Below are 22,672 nucleotides of genomic sequence, written 5' to 3'. Positions count from 1 at the left end.
GTTGTATCACGTGGGAGGGGCACAGCCCAACGGAGGCTGTGCTCGTGCGACGTAGACGTTGTACCAACCATCTGTCGTTGGGGTTAGTGCATAGAGCAGTTGCACTGTCCAGAGCTAAGGTGGTACAAAACTGCACCTTAGTAACAACTGCACAACTAACCTGTTAGGAAACGGTAACACTAACGAGCTAAGTGTTCACTGAACTGGCCAAACTACGTACACGCCTTCCTTCAATGGCGGAACTATGTCGTTGACACTACGTCAAAGCAGACTGCAATGTGCGACTCTTCCAAGTCGTTCAAAGTACGTGGCCAAGTGACACAACCCAGGGGAAACAGGACAGGTTTGAGGGTGCTCCCGCACCCATAGCACTAACCCCTGGGTCTTCTACTAACCCACGAGAGAGGTGACGTTTCCCCGGTGTGGCCGTGCGTGCCGGCGAACGAGCTTTACTTCCGCGAAAGTAAGCTAGAAAAGGGCATAAAAGTGCACGTCCCCCGGGGCAAACAACGCCCGTGACCTCGTCATTTTCTGGACACAACCTCATCAGCGGTTGCCCCTCTATACGGCATGCAAAAATTTTGAAGTCTAACACGTATATGGTCGGTAATCGTACCCCGAAAATGCGGTATTTTCCCGCCAAATGCCTGGCAGGAAAGCGTGCAGGAGAGCCTATCTTCTGTAGACACGGAAAAGGGGGCCGGTTTTGACCGACTTGGCAGGATAACGGACAGGGGCGCTCGGCAGGAAAAGGGTTAAACATTAACTGCTGAGTTCACCCTTTTGTTCGTTTTCTCTGCACGTAACACTGGTCCGATATGAAAACAGCTGGCCTCTGGATACCAGATTAGCTCAAATTTGTACACTGGTACTAGGAACATAAGACAACACTCCAAATAACTTATCATAACTTTAAATTTACCTTTCACAGCTAGGATGTTCTCAGGTTTGATATCTGTATGTATGATGTTGACTTGTCGAAGTAACCCCATCGCTTGTAACATCTGAACAGCAACTTTGCGTACCATGCTGAGTCTCTGCAATTAGGATGGAATGCGATGATTTTTTGACAAAACAGAAACCATATGGATCAAATTTTTTTATTTGATTTTTATGTGGATCAAATTTAATCATTTTTCTTTTGACTACACAGCAAATACTTAATTTTTATTGGCATTGACATATCAATCAGTTGAAATTACAGGGGTAAATGGGATTGGTAATATTTATTTTATCATCAATGTTCTAATGATTTCTTTGCAATATTAAAATATGATTATATAGTAACATTAGGTATTATATAAAGAAAAGTAGCAGCACACGTACTTACTCTGTTGCACCACCAGATTTTGATAAATACTTTGTTTTCAGAAGGATAGGTGAGCCCTTACACTGATAAACAATGGCAAAACATTTTCAGATATTGAGTAAAAATGGGTGCATCAATACCAGGTATATGATAAAACGATTTCCATAGGATATGCAAAACAATTAACATCATTACATCGAACTCTTTGCCAACTCACAAAAAATCAACTTTCCAAAAGATAGATGGCTATGTGGAAATAGGCGTCCTTGAGATCTATGGGTACAAGCCACTCCCTTGGACGTATTACAGCTAATACGTTTCCTTAGTCCTGTTTCAAAATGACCTACATTACACGTCCTACACACATGTACTGCATGCTCTAATTGGTTAATACACTTCTCTAAGGTTCACTTTCGGAACAGTCATTGCAGGGACCTCATGCGTTAGGTCTCATTATTATGTATTATTCAATTTACAGCTTCCTGATTGATTAATGTGTAGGTCTGGTCCTCCAGTGTTCACTGCCTCATTATGCAATGTCCAATGTACTTGTTTCCAACCACGAAATTTGATATATAGTACTATATGAGGTAGAAATTTAAAAGATATATATATGTGACAGGGTTTTGTGGAATGTTAATTTGAGTGCATATTTGATTTGGAATAATTTCTGTTTAAAGATTTCCAGATATACTCATTTACGTAATAAACAAAAAGTGCCAAACATTCCGACGTTGGCGGCGCCCTATTCGTGTATATATATAGGGTTTCCACGTGTCAACCCTTAGCCTTGCCCACCATTTTGTGTCTTGTAGGTGAGTCACTTTTGTACTCTTGTAATCCGACTTTGTCAGGTATGTAATCTTTGCCATCCGAAGATTTTGACACTGAGCATTTGTACATTGAACATTCATCTTTAGGACTATGTAGTTTTATTTCATTTTGATAAGTAATTTCTGTGTTTCTGAGATATTTGAAAATGTGTGGCAATGTCAGCCATGTGTATGTGTATTACTTGGACAGTATACTTTCATCGTGCCACACCTCAGTTTCTTTACTAGTTTGTGATATTTAAACTGTGAGCCTTGCCCACCATTTTGTGTCTTGTAGTGTTTTGGCGGCCGTCTGTAATAAATGTAATGTGCGACAGCTGACAACCACAATTTACGAACTCTTGGTGTGTTTTTCAAGACGCCCATCTCAACGCAGTTCCCAACTTGCACCCTCACCCTGATGCTTGTTGGCGACCTCACAAATGTTGACCCATGTAGGACGTGATTGTGGTCCTGTTTGTTGTCCGAAGCCCTTTTGAGCCTGGAATGTGTTCCTGTTCTTATTGCATATGGTGACTGTTTCCTGAGCTGATGGGAGTGCTTCAAGGACGACTGCAGAAGCTGTCAAGACCTTATAATTCATCGTTGATGTGTACGTGTGGGTAGAAGTTGGGCAGTGGCTGTTCAAGAACTGTGATGTAAACATTATGATTTGAACTTTGAAATTTTGATGTATTGTCTGTTTTGTTGGAGATGACTTTTGTGGATTGATTTGAAAAAGATATTGAAACCTTTTCAAAGTCTTATTACTCGACCATGCTTTACAATGGTCACTTTGAATATCTGAGTAGAAATTTGCATATTAATGATGAAGTCATATGTTGACTGTAACGATGTTGTACGTTGATTATTGACCTGTCATTTACCTGTCATTTTTGTTTATTTGCGTCAACGAAAAAAAATAATACTGAGTACTTTTGCTTGTGTATAATTTTTTGCAAATATTTATTCATTTCAAATTGTACTGCTACTTTTTGAATGTTGCAGAAGTTACTGTTGCTTTAAATTTTGGTCATTGTCTGTTGGTGTAGACACGTGTACATCCCTACATCTTTAGAGCAAATACACTTGCTTGCTTTGACATGTTCTAGGTCTTGAATCCATGAATATTACCATTTAAATTGACATTTTGATGACACCATTACTTTTGTTTAATTATCGAGTTTAAATGATTAATTTTTGATTGATTGAATATTTTTGAATATATATATTGAATATTTTCATATTTACATTTGTTTACATATTTGATACCTGATAGGTATTGATTCCGTGTTTGGTTATTTTTGGAATTTTTCATATTGGTTGTATCCTGATTTTTGATTGCCTTTATTGATTTCTTGAAACTGAGACGAGTTTTCTAGATTCTCATTGTCTAGGTTAAAACCATACTGTGTATTTTTGAATGTATTGAGTTGTATTTATAGAATTCTTTGAAATTATTTCTTAATTTGCACATATTAATTGGGAAGTGCAGGTGCTACTGAAAGCATTTGTGTTTGCTTTCCCGGATTTTTTCCCTTTTGTGAATTTTGATCTTAAGTTATAGTTATTTATCACGTTGCCGATTATTTATCCCTGATTACAAAAAAAAAAAAAAAAAAAAAATATGGCAACTGGTGGTAGTCCTAGAACTAACATAAACCAGCTCGGTTATGAATCTGGGAATATGCCAACTGCTGTGAGAGTTGAAAGTCGATCGCCATTGCCAACTGAAAGTCAGTTTATTACTATGCAACAACCATTTCCACCCACAAACAATGTCAGCCCCCCTCCTGATATTAAACCACCTTCTTTAGGAGCGGTATCAAAGCATAGTAAACAACCAGTACAAACTCCTGCTATGAGTGGTCGCCAGTTAACCACACCACAGAAACCAGCATCGGTTTCATTTTCTGAAAGCAATGTCCCTGTTGGTATACATAGCACCCAGACCACAATGATCAGTAATATTAAAGGTGGTACACCTCCAGTAGGGAGTCAACCACAAAGCCATAATTATCCCAAAGGTTCTGTCCAGCAACCTAGTATGCAACAACCAATGGCAAGAACTCCGGTGGCTCACCGACCAACTACTTTATCAGGTGCTGTTCCTCAACCACAGGTTGCTCAGTTTGCTACTGTACCTCAAGCCAGCATGACTTCATCACATCAGATTCGAAATGTGCCTTTATTCACTGGAGGTCCAGAGTGTAAAATTTTGATTGAAGACTGGATAAGGGACATGCAATATTTACTGAATGCTGGAGCTACACCTGTACATTTACAATTTATGACTGTTGTACGAAATTTGGGAGGAGAGGCTAGGAAACTGATTCTGAACTTGCCAGTCAGTGAACAAACCCCAGAACAGGCTTTTGAAGAATTACGTGCCGAATATGGGGATGTCCAGTCACTAGATCCCATGGCAGATTTTTATTCACGGTTTCAACAACCAAAGGAGTCTCCCTGTTCATATGCAATTTCACTTGAAGCTATACTACGTTGCATTGAGGAAAAGCAGAATGGAGGATACCCATTTCCTGATCGAGACTACCGTCTTACCCACCAATTCATGAGAGGTCTACAGGATGATATGGTGTATAATCGCCTCTACCCTATGCAGCCATGGCGCCTTAGTTTTAGTAATTACGAAGACAGCTTCGACGTCTGGCAGGTGAAAGCAGAGCCACTCAATCTGTGAAGCCCAAGAAAGCACATAGTCAACCTTTGCTCATCTCAGATAGTAATAAGGGCACAGTGAAGGACAAATCGAGACAAGATGACATGCATACAACCCAGTTTAATGAACTGACTACATTACTGAAAGAACAAGGGAAGAAAATGCTTGATCTTGAACAGAGGTTGGAAGCCATGACAGCCAAGTTGAATGAAAGCTCATCATCTCAAATCAGAAATGGCCAAGCTGCTTATGGAAATCACCCCCGCCGTCAACAAAATAAAAGCCCCATTACCTGCTTTAGATGTGGAAAGGAAGGTCACATCAGTAGAAATTGTCGTGCTGTCATTGGACAAGAACAATCGAAAACTTCATTAAACGAATAGAGCCTGTGACAGAGGGGCAGGCCACAGGCGAGAAAAAGAATACTAGCCCTACCAAAACAAGTTATGTTACAGCCGTTGACCAGACTCAAAAGCCACACCTGTGCAGCCAAGAACAACTGCCTCCTGCAGCTGATATTTCTGATGACACTTATCAACAGTTGATTGGTCCTGCGAATGAAGATCATGTGGTTGTAAATGGTATGTCCTGTAAAGCTCTTATTGATACCGGCTCACAAATTACTTCTGTAACAAAGACGTTTGTTCAGCAGCATCCAGTGTTGTGTAGTAAACCTATAAGATCGAGTAATATAATCATCGAGGGAGCTTCAGCCCAAGTGATGCCTTATGAAGGTGTGATTTCCCTGGACTTAGAATTTCTTGGTCAGTATTACAGTGGTGTTCCAGCTTTTGTGGTACCAGATACTGAATATAGAATGGAGGTGCCGCTGCTTGTTGGTACAAACGTGATTCGGGCCAGTCACAAACACATGAGAGATATGTTTGGGAAATGCTACCTTACAAGAGTGAAGAAAACTTCTTCTGTTTGGTTCAAGGTATATAAAGCTACAGGAAGGGCAGAGGTTGGTGGTCAAGATGGACGAATTGGTTCTGCCAAGTACACTGGTCGTCGACCCTACACTATCCCTCCTAGAAGTGAAGCATATGTAAACTGCCGTGCACCAAGAACTCCAGGGGAACAGCCGTACACTGCATTGGCTGAAGGACCAAGAAACAGTGGAAACCTTGATAACATTGTGACTGGAAGAAGCCTAGGTACAGTAGAACATGGGCGAGTTGTTGTGAGAGTATGCAACTTATCTGCAAAGCCAGTAAAGATATACCGCAATACACCACTTGCCGATTTGTATATTGATACCCAAGTCAAGTCCGTTTTATCAAGTGGTGCTGATGACAAGATGGAGAGGTCAGAAGATTTTCATGACAACCAGAGGGGGAGAGCACGGGAACGAGCTGGATACAGCAATGGAAGCCACAGTCCAAAGGACAAGTTTGAAAGAAGACGGCACAGGTCCCTGTCCCCTCATCGACACATTTCTGCTCAAAACACTGTTAAGTCAGTGTCGAAGGACATAGACTTGAGGAAATGCGCAGTCAAGGAACCAGAACAACTGAGACAGTTACAAGAATTACTTGACCGCAACACTGATGTATTCTCCCACTATCCTTTGGACTATGGTTGTACATCAACTATTGAACATGAAATACCCCTTATAGATGATAAGCCATTTCGGATACCACATCGAAGAATACCTCAAGCCCAGTATCAAGATGTACTGAAACATCTCAAAGATATGGAAGCTTCAGATGTTATACGCCCGAGTAAATCCCCTTATGCATCACCTATAGTAGTCGTTCGTAAAAAAGATGGTACACTACGCATATGTATTGACTATCGGCACCTAAATGCCCGCTCTGTGCGTGATGCCTACCCATTACCCAGAATGGATGAAGCTTTAGATGCACTGGGAAAAGCCAAGTTCTTCTCATCTCTGGACCTGACATCAGGGTATTGGCAAGTCAAAGTGGCAGAGAAAGACAAGCATAAGACTGCTTTTACTACTCCCATGGGTTTGTATGAAACTAACCGTATGCCGTTTGGTCTACAGAATGCACCTGCAACTTTTTCTCGTTTGATGATGTGCTGTCTTGGAGATCAGAATTTTGCAACTGTTCTCATATACCTAGATGACATAATCGTGTTCTCAGAAACCTTTGATGAGCATCTCAGTAGACTACAGATGGTGTTTGACAGATTGAGGCAACATGGATTGAAGTTGAAACCATCTAAGTGCTCCTTTCTGCGTAAAGAAGTCAAGTACTTGGGACACATCGTGACAGCTGATGGTATTAGCACAGACCCTGAAAAGATAGACAAAGTGGGGATGTGGAGGAGACCAAAAACTAGAAAGGAAGTTTCTTGGTTTTGCTGGGTATTATCGTCGATTTGTAAAAGGGTTCTCAAAAATAGTTGAATTGTTTGGTGTCTGGTGACGCTAGAAAGAAGAAAATTGGAAATCAGCAAGCAAAGCTTCCACCATTTCAGTGGACCAGTGACTGTGAATCAGCGTTCCTATTTTTGAAAGAGAGACTTACTACTGCACCAGTCCTAGGCTATCCAGACTTCTCCCAGCCTTTCGTCCTGCAAGTAGATGCCTGTATCAGTGGACTTGGTGCAGTTCTGGCTCAAAAGCAGGATGGAATGGAAAGAGTTATCGCATATGCAAGTCGTGGACTCACTCCATCAGAAACCCGGTATCCTGCCCACAAGTTGGAATTTCTTTGTCTGAAATGGGCTGTCACGGACAAATTCAGAGACTATCTCTATGGTAACAAATTTACAGTATTGACAGACAACAACCCGTTGGTGTATGTAACCACCACAGCTAAACTAGATGCTACCAGTCAGCGATGGATTTCACAGCTAGCCATGTTCGACTTTGATATCAAGTATCGTCCAGGTAAAAGCAACTCCAATGCTGATGGTTTATCTAGGATGCCAAGAGAGGATGTTGCAAGTACTCTGAAGGTGGTGAGCTCAGCACTCAGAAAGGAAGATCAGAAGCCAAGGGAGGAATGCAAGGAGAAAGAGCAGAGGTCCAAAGTCGGTAATGCAAGATGTGAAGAAAATCAGATAGAACATGACACGAAGTATTTGGTTGGTACCACCACCCTGCCAAGTAAATCACATGAAGAAATTAGTCACTCCAGAGAGATGATCCTGTCATTGGAAGAGTGATTACGTACAAGAACGACAGACCAGACCCAGTAGACGTGAAAGGGGAAGGGAGTCTAGAGAGACTCTTTTACTTTTGAAACAGTGGGAGAGGTTATGTGTTCGACATAGTATGTTGTATAGATCTATCCAGGATCAAGATGGAAATACATATTGGCAGTTGGTCTTGCCTGCAGCCTTGAGAGAACAAGTACTGAGTGGTCTTCATGATAATAATGGACATTTTGGCTTTGAGAGAACCATGGATCTTGTGAGGATGCGGTATTATTGGCCAAATATGCAATCATTTGTGAAAGAGTGGTGTAACACTTGTAGACGATGTGCACTGAGGAAGCTGCCCCTGCAACAACTCGTGTACCACTGGTTAATATCCGAACAGCTGAACCGATGGAGTTAGTCTCTATTGACTTCCTGTCCCCAGAAAAATCTAAAGGTGGAGAAGAGAATGTGTTGGTGGTGACTGACCATTTTAGCAAGTATGCCCAAGCGTATGCAACAAAGGATCAGAAAGCAAAAACTGTAGCAAGAGTGTTATGGAAACAGTTTTTTCTGCCACTATGGCTTTCCAAAGAGAATTCATGCCGATCAGGAAGAAATTTCGAAAGCTCATTGGTCCAGAGTTGTGTAGGATCACAGGCATACAGAAAAGCAGGACTACCCCGTATCATCCACAGGGAAATGGTATGAATGAACGCTTTAATCATACTCTTCTGAATATGTTGGGAACGGACCCTTCTGAAAAGCAGGATTGGAAGGAATATCTGGAGAGTCTGACACATGCGTACAACTGTACCCGGCATGACTCAACAGGGCATTCTCCTTTCTTCCTGATGTTCATGAGACATCCACGCCTACCGATTGATTTGGCTTTTGATGTGTCAGAAGAAAATACTAAGGAAGGTGACTATTCACAGTATGTTGATGACTTGCGTTCCAGACTACAGTGGTCATACCAAGAAGCTGTTCGTCGAAGTGATACAGCAAGAGAAAGACAGAAGAGAAATTATGACAAGAGTGTCAACAATGAGTCTGTACTCCAGCCTGGAGATAGAGTGCTTGTGGCAGATAAAACTCCCGTCATAGGAAAACACAAGCTACGTGACAAATGGGAATCTATGCCGTATGTTGTAATTTCAAAGCAACCTGGTGTTCCAGTGTATGTCATACAGTCTGAAGATGGGGTAACACAGCGCACTCTTCACAGAAATATGCTCAAACCTTGTATGTTCCTGACACCAACTGTAAAGGACCCTTCAAGTGAACACCTTGGTGACCTTCAATGTAATGAGGTTCATGGTGACAGTGAGACTGACAGTGTTGTTAGCAGTGAAGAGATGTTAGAAACCCAATGACGATAAACTATGTAGTGAACGATCCAGGCGCAATTGACAATTCATCTACAAATCTACTTTCAGATGAAGAGACGGAGCCACCACAGACTGAATCACGAGTTGGTACAGAACATGGTGAATGGCACCGAGAATCCCTGCCAGCAATAGATCCTGAAAGGAGAACAAGTGTAATGACAGAGACCATGGATTTAGAACGTCCTGTATGTATCACTATTGATGAAACCAAAGGTGAACGTCGTGCTGGTGACCTAAATGGAGGCACAAATGGAGAGGATACTTTAACCACCCAGAACAATGGAGGTGATGAGAATGGCAGGCATGTTACCAATTTGGACCCAGAAATGCCTACCACTGAGCAGAGTTACCCCTCACCAGATGCCCAGGCTGCTGTTGGAACAGACAGGGCTCAGGAACAGGTTGCCAGTGAATCCAATGAACCTTTGCGTGACAATAGTGATGCTGATGAAGCAAGACGTTATCCATCAAGAGTACGAAGACCACCAGATAGACTGACTTACTATAGTATGGCCTTAGTGTGTGAACTCCTGAAGAGACATCGGACATGTATTCAAAAAAATACTTGATGTTGGTTGTTCAACGACAAGGATGCCGTTTTTTGTCAAAGCAGGGAAGGATGTGACAGGGTTTTGTGGAATGTTAATTTGAGTGCATATTTGATTTGGAATAATTTCTGTTTAAAGATTTCCAGATATACTCATTTACGTAATAAACAAAAAGTGCCAAACATTCCGACGTTGGCGGCGCCCTATTCGTGTATATATATAGGGTTTCCACGTGTCAACCCTTAGCCTTGCCCACCATTTTGTGTCTTGTAGGTGAGTCACTTTTGTACTCTTGTAATCCGACTTTGTCAGGTATGTAATCTTTGCCATCCGAAGATTTTGACACTGAGCATTTGTACATTGAACATTCATCTTTAGGACTATGTAGTTTTATTTCATTTTGATAAGTAATTTCTGTGTTTCTGAGATATTTGAAAATGTGTGGCAATGTCAGCCATGTGTACGTGTATTACTTGGACAGTATACTTTCATCGTGCCACACCTCAGTTTCTTTACTAGTTTGTGATATTTAAACTGTGAGCCTTGCCCACCATTTTGTGTCTTGTAGTGTTTTTGGCGGCCGTCTGTAATAAATGTAATGTGCGACAGCTGTGACAACCACAATTTACGAACTCTTGGTGTGTTTTTCAAGACGCCCATCTCAACGCAGTTCCCAACTTGCACCCTCACCCTGAATGCTTGTTGGCGACCTTCACATATATTATATAGATATATTGAGTTACTGTAAATGTTGAACGAAATTGGCATCGGCACCCAGGTCTTGAAAATTAGTAATTTTAGGACCATGCAAATCAGTGAATACACTACAGTATAAACGGACATAATCTTATACCCGGTTGAATAATCTGTAGAGAGTGTTTGTGGATTCTTGCAGGTTAGCTAAATGGCTCTGATAAATTTCTTGATCAAGTCAATGTTGCATTTCTCCAAGAGTTTGCGAGAAATATATTCATACATGTCTGTCCAAAGATCGGTATATGTAGGTTACGACCGGTACGACTGACCCACAAGAATCTATGATGGCTGGCACCAGCTGCAGTCACACGGTGTTCTCACACGGTCACTTGCTTTACTACTTTTGGTACTTCTTTATTACCAGTTGTGGTCATAGAAGGTGTGGATTTAGAATAGAAAACTTGTTGTTTAGGCTTATTGAAAAGCAACATGTTTGGCTTCACTAGCCTTCTTAGCTAAACTAGTGAGAGTGCCACAAAATAAATAATTAAAGCTGCAAGCAGCGTTGGCGGGGCCCAAGCAGTTAAAATGCAAGGATGATATTATGTGCAAAATTTGAGCTGGGAATAGTCTTTTGTATCTTTTACCTAAAGAAGGATTTTGAGCATCATCTAATAGTTACTGTAGGTTTCACTGGTAATCCTATCTTTTACGCAAAATACAAGTCATCGTTGATGACACAGTCCCCGCTTGTCCATTTTGTTATAATCTTTGGTCTCTAGGTAGCTGTGGAATGACATTGATGCAACGGGTGCATCAGGCCTGTGACATGCATAATAAAGTAATCTGAGGAACGTTCAATAAAAGACTCATCTCTGCCGGTGTTGACCACTAAAGGAACTTTTGATTACATCACACATAACGATGCCCTCACTGCCTCTAGTGTCATGACAGCACATACTATACACATGGTTTGGTGGAATTTTCGAAATGGTATGGGATTGGGTATGTTGTTGTAATCAGCATTTTGGATCATATAATGAAACATATTAATGTGCACAAGAATGCAGCCATATCAAGTTTCAACAAAATCAGTCCATTGAAGGACAGTGACCTATGTTTATAAAATTGAAATCAAATGGCTGTCTATTGACCATATGGATCGTAGCACAAAATTAGTAGACATGCATAAGTATGCCATAGTACTTTATCTTTGTCGCAAGTCTCAACAACATTGGATAAGGAATATTTGCATATGATTAAGCCTCAAAGACATGAAAAAATCCAAAATGACAATCTGGCAGCCATATTGGAACATGTCACGAAGTAAATTGACATGTATACATGTATGTGTGCCATAGTGCTTGATCTTTGTGCCAAGTTTGGACAAAATGGGTTTAATGACCTTTGAATTATGCTTCAAAGACATGCAAAATTCCAACAAAATGGCAGTTCTGCAGCCATATTGGCTCCTATCGCAAGGTTAATTGATACATGCATATGTATGCCATAGTGCTTTGCCTTTGTGCCAAGTTTGAACAAAATCAGTTCAAGGATGTTTGAGTTATGGTTCAGAGACATGAGAAAATCGCAAAAAAATGGACGCCTGTCGGCCATATTGGATCATATCATGAAATAAAGTGGGGTTCATATGAAGGGCATAATGTTTTGCTTTTGTGCCAAATTTGAACAGAATCGGTTCAAGGATGTCTGAGTTATGGTCCAAAGACATGAAAAATCGCAACAAAATGGCTGCCTCATGCCCATATTGGATCGTATAGCAAAATAATTTTACATGCACATGAAGGCGATAGTGTTATGCCTTTGTGTCAAGTTTTAACAGAATCTGTTCAAGGATGTCTGAGTTATGATCCAAAAACATGAACGATCCCAACAAAATGGCCGCCTCACGCCCATATTGGATTGTATCGCAATATAATTTGACAAGCATATGTAGGCCATAGTGTTATGCCTTTGTGCAAAGTTTGAACAGAATCGGTTCAAGGATATTTGAGTTATGGTTCAAAGACATGAAAAAATCGCAAACAAAATGGCCGCCTCGCGGCCATGTTGGATCGTATCGCAAAATAATTTGACATGCACATGTAGGCCATAGTGTTATGCCTTTGTGCCAAGGTTGAACAGAATATGTTCAAGGATGTCTGAGTTATGGTCCAAAGACATGAAAAATCGCAACAAAATGGCCGCCTCGCGCCCATATTGGATCGTATCGTGATATAATTTAATATGGATATAAAAGCCATAGTGTTATGCCTTTGTGCCAAGTTTGAACAGAATCTGTTCAAGGATGTTTGAGTTATGGTCCAAAGACATGAAAAATCGCAACAAAATGGCCGCCTCGCGGCCATATTGGATCATATCACAAAATAAATCGACGTGCATCTGTAGGTCATAGTGCTATGCCTTTGTGCTGAGTTTGAACGAAATTGGTTCAGCAGTGTCTGAGAAACTGTTGATGACGGACGGACGGACGCACAGACGGGACCCAATCTATAAGTCCCCGCCGGACTTCGTCCGCGGGGACTAAAAATATGGCGGCCAAACTACTTCACCGATCGAAATGGTTTTTGCAAACTTGGAAGAGATCACACTTCAGATAACACGAATAAAATTTCATTTCTATCAGTGTTTTGGTTCTGGGGTGGAAGATTTTAAAAGATTAAATTGTGATATTCGCAAATTCCAATACGGTGGCCAAACCACGTGACCAATCCAAATGTCTTTTGCAAACTTGAAAGTGATCACTGTAAAGATGGCATGAGTAAAATTTCAGCTCAATCGGTGTTTTAGTTCTGGAGAAGATGATTTTTGAAGATTAAATTGGCATTTTTCGAAAATCCAATATGGCGGCCAAATCACGCGACCGATCCAAATGTCCTTTGTAAACTTGAAAGAGATCACTCTAAGGATGACATGAGTGAAATTTCAGCTCAATCGGTGTGTTGGTTCTGGAGAAGAAGATTTTTAAAGATTAAATTGGTATTTTTCGAAAATCCAATATGGCGGCCAAAGTCACGTGACCGCACGCGATTTTATTTGCAAATTCTTAAGACCGTAGGACATGCTTGCTATGTAAAAAATTCAAACTGACTAGACCCCTAGGTCAGCAGGAAAAGCCATTTTTAAGTTCTTGGAAAATCCAATATGGCCGCCAGGTCACGTGACCAATCAAAATTTGTATACCCAGGTGCAAAAGTACTCATTGGTACCTATAAGCCCTGCAAGTTTTAGTACTTTGTGGTAAGCGGTGTTTGAGTTCCAGGTCGACAAAAAAAGGCAGAAGAACCAGAAGAAGAAAGTTGAACTCCTGTAAAAACAATAGGAGCCCAGCCCATAGGCTTGGGCCCCTAATGAGGTGCAAAGGGGGCAAAGCGTGCCTCCTGTTTCCACTCATGTGAGAGAGTTGACCTGAGACAAGGCAATGTCAGTCATATGCCTAAATGATTCATGAATCTGGTAAAAGGCTGGCCAATCTAAATTAACAGATTTGAAACATAGGGCCAATGTCCCTGAAGCTACTATAGACATGGATGGTATAGAGGACGTACATACATACCATAATACCAGATATAGCAAGTGCAGAGGTCCTTTTGCAATATTCTTATGGCAGAAATATTGTTTCAGTATGGTTCATACTTGCAGGCCCCTATATACACATAAAAGCTGGCAAAAATTGCCCTCAAAACACAAAATGATGTATTTCCTAACTATATGAAATTGTTTCACTTAGGTCATCCTACACTGTATACCAAATATCAAAGCAATCAGACAAGTAATTTTTGAGAAACAAATCTTTCACCAAAAATGGTAAAATTGTCAAAAAAAATACAAAATTGTAGATTTCATCATGATTTGAATACATATTTTAATCATCCCTATAAATCTGTATACCAAATATCAAAGCAATCAGACAAGTGGTTTTGATGAAATAAATTTTTAATCAAAAATGACAAAAAATTCCTTAAAAATACAAATTTGCATATTTCATTACAATTTGAACAAATCTAAGTTGGGTCATCCCTAGGGAACTGTATACCAAATATCAAAGCTATCTGACCAGCGGTTATCAAGATTTTTTACCAAAAAGGCACTGATATTAGTGCGCCGTACTGGCAGCCTCTGCATTTTGGAGCTCCTGAGTTTTGTTCTCTTTTGTCATCAATAGCGTCGTACAAGCTTTTCTGTACACAGTGTGGTCTTCATGAACATTCAGAGTCTCAGCGGTTTTCAGCGGAAATTTCAAAGTGGCCTAGTTTTGCTGTTTTTGTATGACTTTTCTTGTAAGTTTTTTGCTTGCAAGTGTCTATACACCAACATCCAGCGTCAACATTCTGTTGTTCCTTGTTCCTGGACATTCATATGGTAATCATGATTATGCAGTACAGCAGAAATCTTCTACACCTGATTGGGAAGCAAACATCCAATGAGAAGTTACCAGCTGCTGTATGGAAAGTTATCAAGTCATGTGGTCTGCATGCCAGACCATTGACTCACAGAGGGAAGAGAGCAGGTGTTTGCAAGAATCTTCGTTTAGGCAGACCAGTTCCACTCTGGAATTCTTACACCACCATTACAAAGCCAAAACTTTGCACCCTTGCATATACTGAAAACAAATGCATAAGTACAGTGGTGGACATTTTTCAACGCCAACGTTGTGTGCGCTCTAGGAATCCATCAAACCTCATCACTGTGAATAGAGAATCTGTAACATTAAAAGCTCAGAACATTCAGTTCACACTATGGAATGCATGCTCTGTTGATAAGAAGTTACAATCTGTCTCCACTTCTATAATACAAAACAAGACTGACGTATTCGTATTGACTGAAACCTGGTTCAAGGAAAACGATAATACCATAGCAGCACGGTTTTCATCATCACTTACTGGTTATGACATATATCAGGTACCACGTTCAAAACAGAAAGGTGGAGGTACAGCTGTCATAACTAAATCTAATTTAACGTTCACAACAAATAAGAATGCAGCTTTTCAATCTTTTGAAGTCATCGATGGCAACATTATCACTTCATCAGCTATGATTCGACTAATTGTTATTTATCGACCACCGAAGGGAATATCAAAACTTCCTGTGCGAATTCGCCACCTTGTTGGAGACTGTTATTCACTCACAAGGGAGGCTGATTGTTGTCGGCGATTTCAACATCCACGTCGACAACCCCGGTGATAGAGATTCTGGAAAATTCATCGATCTATTGGAATCTATGGGGTTGGTTCAACAGGTGATTGGTCCAAAACATTTTAAGGGTCACACTCTTGATTTGGTTATCACCAGGGAAGACGACCCATGTGTTACAAACATCGAATCGGACTGGCTTCTACCATCAGACCATGCCGCTCTTCACTTTTCTACTTCTTTTTCAAAACCACGCCCTTTGAAAGTCATCAGGTCTTCTAGAAAACTTACAAACATTAACATTAGTGAACTTCAACACAAGGTTGCTTTATCTCTACAATCGATGCTTACTGATGTGGACAGTTCCCTGACTGATCTTGTGCATGCATACGACAGTGCTCTATCTTCGCTTATTGACGAAAGTGCACCAGTCGTCAACAAGGTATTCTTGAATAAAGTTCGCGCTCCATGGTTTAATGAAGGACTGATTAAAGCACGACAAGATCTTCGCCGATTGGAAAGGCAGTGGAGAAAATCAGGTCTCGTTGTACATGAACAAATCTTTAAGTCATTCCGGACCAAATACACTGCAAGTCTTCGTGATGCGCATGCATCCTATTACAATGACCGAATCGTTGGATCTGATACAAAAGGCCTTTTTCGGATCATTGATAACATCACAGGCACGAAAGGCGCACTTGCTTCAGTCATACCGGACTTGGACCCCACTACTTTACCAGATATCTTTGCAGATTTCTTTCGTAATAAGATTGTTAAGATACGTGAGAACTTGTCCTTTGTTCAACCATCTGACCCTGTTTCCATGTCAAGTTTCAGTCTGGTTCTTTTGATTTGATTTCCGTTGACAGTGTCAAAGGTCTTATTAGTAATTTACCTGCAAAATCATCTAAGCAGGATCCCATACCTACAGTGTTGTTGAAACAGTGTTTGTATCAAGTAGCTCCTGTTATTACACATATAATTAACCGTTCTTTTGTCACAGGTGATTTTCCTCAGTCATGTAAATCTGCAATTGTTCGACCACTGTTAAAGAAACCAGGTCTTGATAAGAATACCTTGAACAACTACAGACCAATTTCCAATTTAACATCAATTTCTAAGCTCATTGAAAAGGCAGCTTTACTCCAACTTAATTCATACTTATGTAGTAACAATCTGTATGCCAAATGTCAGTCGGCCTACAGACAGGGACATAGTACAGAAACTGCATTGGTACGGGTGCAGAATGATGTACTACGTGCACTTGATCGAGGGCAAGATGTTATTTTAATTCTCCTTGATCTTTCGGCAGCTTTTGACACCATTGATCATGATATCTTAGTACACAGGCTCCGTTGTAGGTTTAACATTGATGGCACTGTTTTACAGTGGATTACTTCATACTTGAGAGGTAGGACAATGAGAGTTTGTGTTGGATCAGTGGTGTCAGGGGCTCAGTCATTGGATTGTGGGTGCCCCAGGGCTCTGTCCTTGGTCCTGTTCTTTTCAGTCTTTACACGACAACCCTTGAGGACATTATTACAAGACATGGTTTAGAGACAATGTTCTATGTTGATGACTCCCAGCTTTATGTTACTTGTTCTCATGCTTCTGTCCCATTTCACAAATTGAAAATTGCATCAAAGAGATTCGTCAGTGGATGAGTAACAACATGTTGGCACTGAATGACAATGCGACAGAGATATTAAGATTTTCCTCAAAGTTTAGCAATTGGGGACGACCACGAACTTATAATGTTCAGGTTGGCGAAATCAGAATGTACTCCTCGCCAGTAGTTCGTAGCCTTTGTGTAATTCTAGATACATCAGCATCTATGTCTGCCAATGTTAACAATACTTGTAAATTCGCTTCATTTACTTTGTGGAAAATTGGTAAAATACGCAAACTTCTAGATAGTAATTCCACTGAAAATTAGTTCATGCATTCATAACATCCAGGCTTGATTATTGTAACAGTTTGCTTTTGGCTTACCACATTATCAACTCAAGAAATTACAATTGGTTCAAAATTCTGCTGCACGTTTGGTCACACTGACTAAGAAAGCACATCATATTCACCTGTTCTGTATAGTTTACACTGGCTTCCGGTTCATAAGCGTATCGAGTTTAAACTTTTATGTTTAACTTACAAAGTTTTACATGACATTGCTCCTCTGTATTTGAAAGAACTTTTAAATATCCGTGTTCCTGGTCGCACTCTTCGGTCGACTGCTGAGGGTGCACTAAGTTTGCATCAGCCATAACTACTTTTTATGGTTATAGGTCATTTGCTATTTCAGCTCCACAGTTGTGGAATAAGCTTCCATCTGAGTTCCGCTGTTTTAACGACTATGATGTTTTTAAATCTCATGTCAAAACTTACCTTTTAAAGATTGTTTTTATTAGTATTTTAAATCTGTAACTTTTTAAACTTTAGCTTGGTATGTTCTGCGCCTTGAGGTGTTGTTTTTACACGGAAGGCGTTTTTAAAGAAATAATATTATTATTATTATTATTATTTTTAGAGCTAATTTGCATATTTTCAACAATATCAAAACACAGAAAAAATAGTTTCTTAAAATCATATTTTGCACCTACACAAGAATATTAAATGTGCAAGTACTGCAGTTCTCAACATATTTGAGTGGACGGACATCCTCACAAACGGACATACAGACATACATACATACATACAGACTGACGACGGACGCCGTACGGATACCCATCCAAATAGCTTCTATAGACAATAGTCTTTAGTAGCTAGAGGCATCTCTGTCAACTGAATGTGCGTCCTTATCAAGTGGTGGCATCGGGCCAACAAATGGTTGAGTGTGGGTTTTGTAACACTTGGCTGTACGTGTTGATTTAAGCCAAGGAAATTTACCCACTGTTAATGCTGATTGTCCAGCTTCAGCGCCTGTAATCTCCTTGTCTACCTTATCAAATAGGGAGACTAATGCACCCAACAAGGGTAAGGATTTATGACTGGAGAAAGCATTTGGTGCAGTCCTAAGGGGCCGTGGATAATTAAAACACGCGCACAGTAAACGCAACTTCTGTGTTTAGGGGGGAGGGGGTTTGGCTGTATTTCGATTACCGTGCGCAAAAATTGCACTACAAGTTTTCCTATCGCAACATCTCATTACACATTTTTCTGTATCACAAAATATTGTGTGTGACAGGCCAGTACGGCACCGGCGCTACACCAGCATCTATTTGATATACAATGGGAATCAGTGCACAAGTATAAATAGTCATTTTGGATACACTGTTTCATTTCATTCTATTGGTTGCGTCACTGTTTAGTTGGCACTGAACAGAGAAGAAGTGGTAAGCTTATGTGTGGGGGATGGGGGGTTGGGCAGCGTATGCGTGATTTCATAGCGACTTAATCACCGATTTTTGGATGCAGATACAGAATGAGGCTTGGTTGGATTTTTGCACTTCCAAATTTTCGTTTAGGGGAGGGGGGAGGGGGGGGTGAGAACAAACGCACTTAGTTTTGTTTACTGTGCGCATGTTTTAATTATCCACGGCCCCTAAGAGCCGCGAGTGCTAAAGTTTCAATCTGCGCAGGAGCAGAAGGTGATGTGCATTGTGAAGGGTATTGCTGATAAACCCATTCAATGCAAAACTATATTACCTAGTCGGCAACAACAGGCAACTCAGCAGGGCCATCAATGTCTCCGGCCTAGCTGGTAAAATGAATCTGGCGACCAGCCACCAAAGACAAACTTTGAGAAGACTGAGCATGGAGTGTTGTGCTCTCAGGGTCATCTAGACAAATTACTGCAGAATTAGCGGTAGGATTTAGTGGCCACAGTTTCTCAGTGTGGCTACTTTGGTCTTCATTTTCTTAGCCACACACAATTTTTATTAGTCAGATATACTAAATATTGTCTTTTAGTGAACAAATTGCAGATTATATTTTTACTTAAACAAAAAAATACCTAGTCATATTTATTATTAGCTACTATTATTATATTGTATTACTTTATCTTTATTGGAGAAAAGTTTGAACCCATTTTTATATTACACTTTTATTGTCACAAATGTGATGTAAATCCGATATTTACAAGCACGCGTATTATTATTATTATCATTATTATTACTAATTTTATCTCAACTATCAGGGAAAAGGTTTTTCTGAATAGAGGAAAATATCATTGAGGAAAATATTTCATCACAATTACATAGAAAAAATTTTACAGTCAAAAACAATGTTTCAAAATAGGGCTGTTCACAGTTTACGTCACTATTCTCTCATTAATATGCAAAAATAAATATTTGTCAGCATTTTTAGATTACGTTTTTGAAAATTACGCATGCAAAAACAATGAAAAAACATCTTAGTAGGTGACTGCTAGTGTCACAATGAATACTAAAAGTCATATTCACGACTCAGAGTACAAGCTGCAAAAACAGCCACACATGCAACATTGATAAAATTTGTCCGCATTTCAAGCTGCGTGTCCATTGTCAGGCGCGTAAAGCTATATTTAGTAACAAACCTGTGACCGTGAACAGCGCTATTGCTGTATCACTATCAGACTACAACCTATTTATTGTAGGTAGATGTATTCAGGTCGGATTAGAAATGACCTTGAGGGAACATACATGTTGTAATGCATTACATCTGGAATTACATAACCATTAACCTTGACACTCAAAACTGTATTAGCAATAGTAGTATTTACTGTGATAGCTCAATGCCAAACTAACAGTGATGCACTAGAGTTAGGTTTCAATCAAGTTCTCAGATGAATGTGTTAGGAAACAGCAAATGTTTCATGCTCATGCATTTGCAAATGGTGAATTCATAAAAATGGGGTTAAGGATATACAAATAATCAACTTTGATCATTTTACTTTATGCCTCTCTCTACATATTATGCATTGTAGTCTGTTTTGTTCATGACCAGTCCGGATATACATATGTGCAACAGGACATGATACTTTTGCTTAAGCCAAGGAAGTCCTTAAAGGGACAAAGTCGGCCATTTTTCATGAATTTTGTTTAATACCAGATACTACTTATATCGTTTGACATGTTGAAAGATACTGAATAAATGGGGAAAGATACTGAATAAATGGGTAATCATGCATATATTCGACCCCGGTTTTAGACAAATTACATGAAACCATCCCAAAATCGAATAAATGGTCATGACCATTCATTCATTTTCATAATGGTTTCATGTCTCATGTGTAAAACCGGGATCGACTAAATGTCAAACAATTTAAGTAGTATCTTGTGTCAAACAAAATTCATGAAAAATGGCCGACTTTGTCCCTTTAAAGAAATCTTAACCAGGACAAAATGTCAACATCATTGCTTGAATCTATAGGTGTACATGCAAATGAAATATTAACACTTGCCTAGGCATTTGTAATGTCTAACTTTGTTACAATTTCATGTTACAGCAGTTCTTTATTTTCCATCCGCTGTCAATGTCAAATACCATTGCTTTCAGTCCTAAAATTGGACATGTAAACCAAATACAGGCCTTTTAGGCTGACTGTTTACACTTGCATGTTCTTCACACACGCTTTCTTCTAAAGTGTACACAGAATTTGTTGATAAGCCAGACATTAAAGTTGCTGACTAATATAATCAATCACTGGTTACAAAAACATGAGAGTCTCTGGGGTTTTACAAAAGAGGTATCTCTAGTTTGCAAGAAAAACATACCAGTGATTATATGGTCTTGGCAGAGACTTAAAGGGCTGGTGAAGAGTAAAAATGAAATCGCTGAAAATGTGATTTACACTCGTTAAATAATACATGGAAAGGCACAAGCAAAAAATTTACGGCGGAAAAATGATTTAAGTGCGCATTTTCCGGCGAAAAAATGCGTTTTCCGAAGCTTAGTCACATTTTCCAGCGAAAAAATCAAACCCGGAAGTGTGACGTCACTTTAAGCGCAGCCTATCTGTACATGTATGGAACACGATGGCGACTTCTGTCGAGTAGCGCGACCAAGACAGTGTTTAGAGGACGGACAACAGCTAGATTTTGGGCTGTACATGGCAGCTGTAGGTCTCTATCAAATTGTGTCAGTCATACTGACAAAATGCTCGCTGGCTCCACTGTTATGTTAGTCCTACTGACAAAACGCCCACTCGCACTGTCCGTATTATCCATGGAGGTAGAACTCTTCTGGTACCGCCGCGCCGTGGTATTATCGTACTGTCTTCCATGTCAGTCCTGACAAAACGATATGGGCTGCGCCGCTGATAAAGGCCGAAAAGGCTAGGCTGTCATCGCCGAACAAACCAGGGTTTTGAACATTTACCAGCCGAAACAATTTGGGCTATAAAACCTACAAGTGCCGAATTAAAACAGCTAGAAACCTGTTGAAAGTTGTGTATCATGTACCTGTGTATCATTTTATGATCTGTTGCAAGACAGTGAGCGAGCTGCGGTGTTTTCGAATCATGTACGCCTGAAAATTTCTAATCTTTGACATAGTTTTGACGTGAGATTCAGAGCCCATATAAGACGTGGAAAATTGTGTTCTCCATAATCATTACTCAGTATCTCAGTTTATATTATTCCGATCGATCTGTAAACGTTGATTGACCGACTGTCAAAGGTCACGCCTTCACGAGCTACACAAACCAACGGCACATACGTTTTTTCAATGAATCGTTGTACCGCACACGTTTTTAAATTCAACTGTAAATTTCTGATATTTTTCACAGAATTATTTCTTCGGCAATGTAAGCTTAGGTCTGTTGTTGTTCTAATTCTACACTGAATACATCGTCAAGTGTGAACGGTATGATATTTAATCACCCCTACATACATCAGACGATCGATTGCGCAACACATGGTTTGGCCACATAGAAATGCTTGGAAAGCAAGCACTGCAGTCGTCTGAGTCGTTCGACATCTTCGGTTACGTAGAACTCGTGGGGTAGAACTACACCACCAAAATAGTCCAGCCAATCACTAGTTTTATTGATA

The 22,672-nt window shown here is 40.1% G+C and overlaps 1 protein-coding gene across 10 annotated transcripts in view; it reads right to left on the bottom strand.

Annotated features, from left to right (window-relative positions):
- Window positions 1–22,672, bottom strand: part of LOC139144566 (uncharacterized) — a 227,577-nt gene that overhangs the window by 102,204 nt on the left and 102,701 nt on the right. For all 10 annotated transcript variants that reach the window (XM_070715283.1, XM_070715277.1, XM_070715278.1 and 7 more), the window contains one exon: window positions 923–1,037. In XM_070715283.1, the coding sequence (XP_070571384.1) occupies window positions 923–1,037 (115 nt within the window). The remainder of the gene's footprint in view (window positions 1–922; window positions 1,038–22,672) is intronic.

Source organism: Ptychodera flava, chromosome 11, assembly GCF_041260155.1.
Source record: "Ptychodera flava strain L36383 chromosome 11, AS_Pfla_20210202, whole genome shotgun sequence".
Classification (NCBI taxonomy): domain Eukaryota; kingdom Metazoa; phylum Hemichordata; class Enteropneusta; family Ptychoderidae; genus Ptychodera; species Ptychodera flava.
Note: the sequence above shows the minus strand (reverse complement) of the source record. Positions and strands in the feature narration are given on the sequence as shown.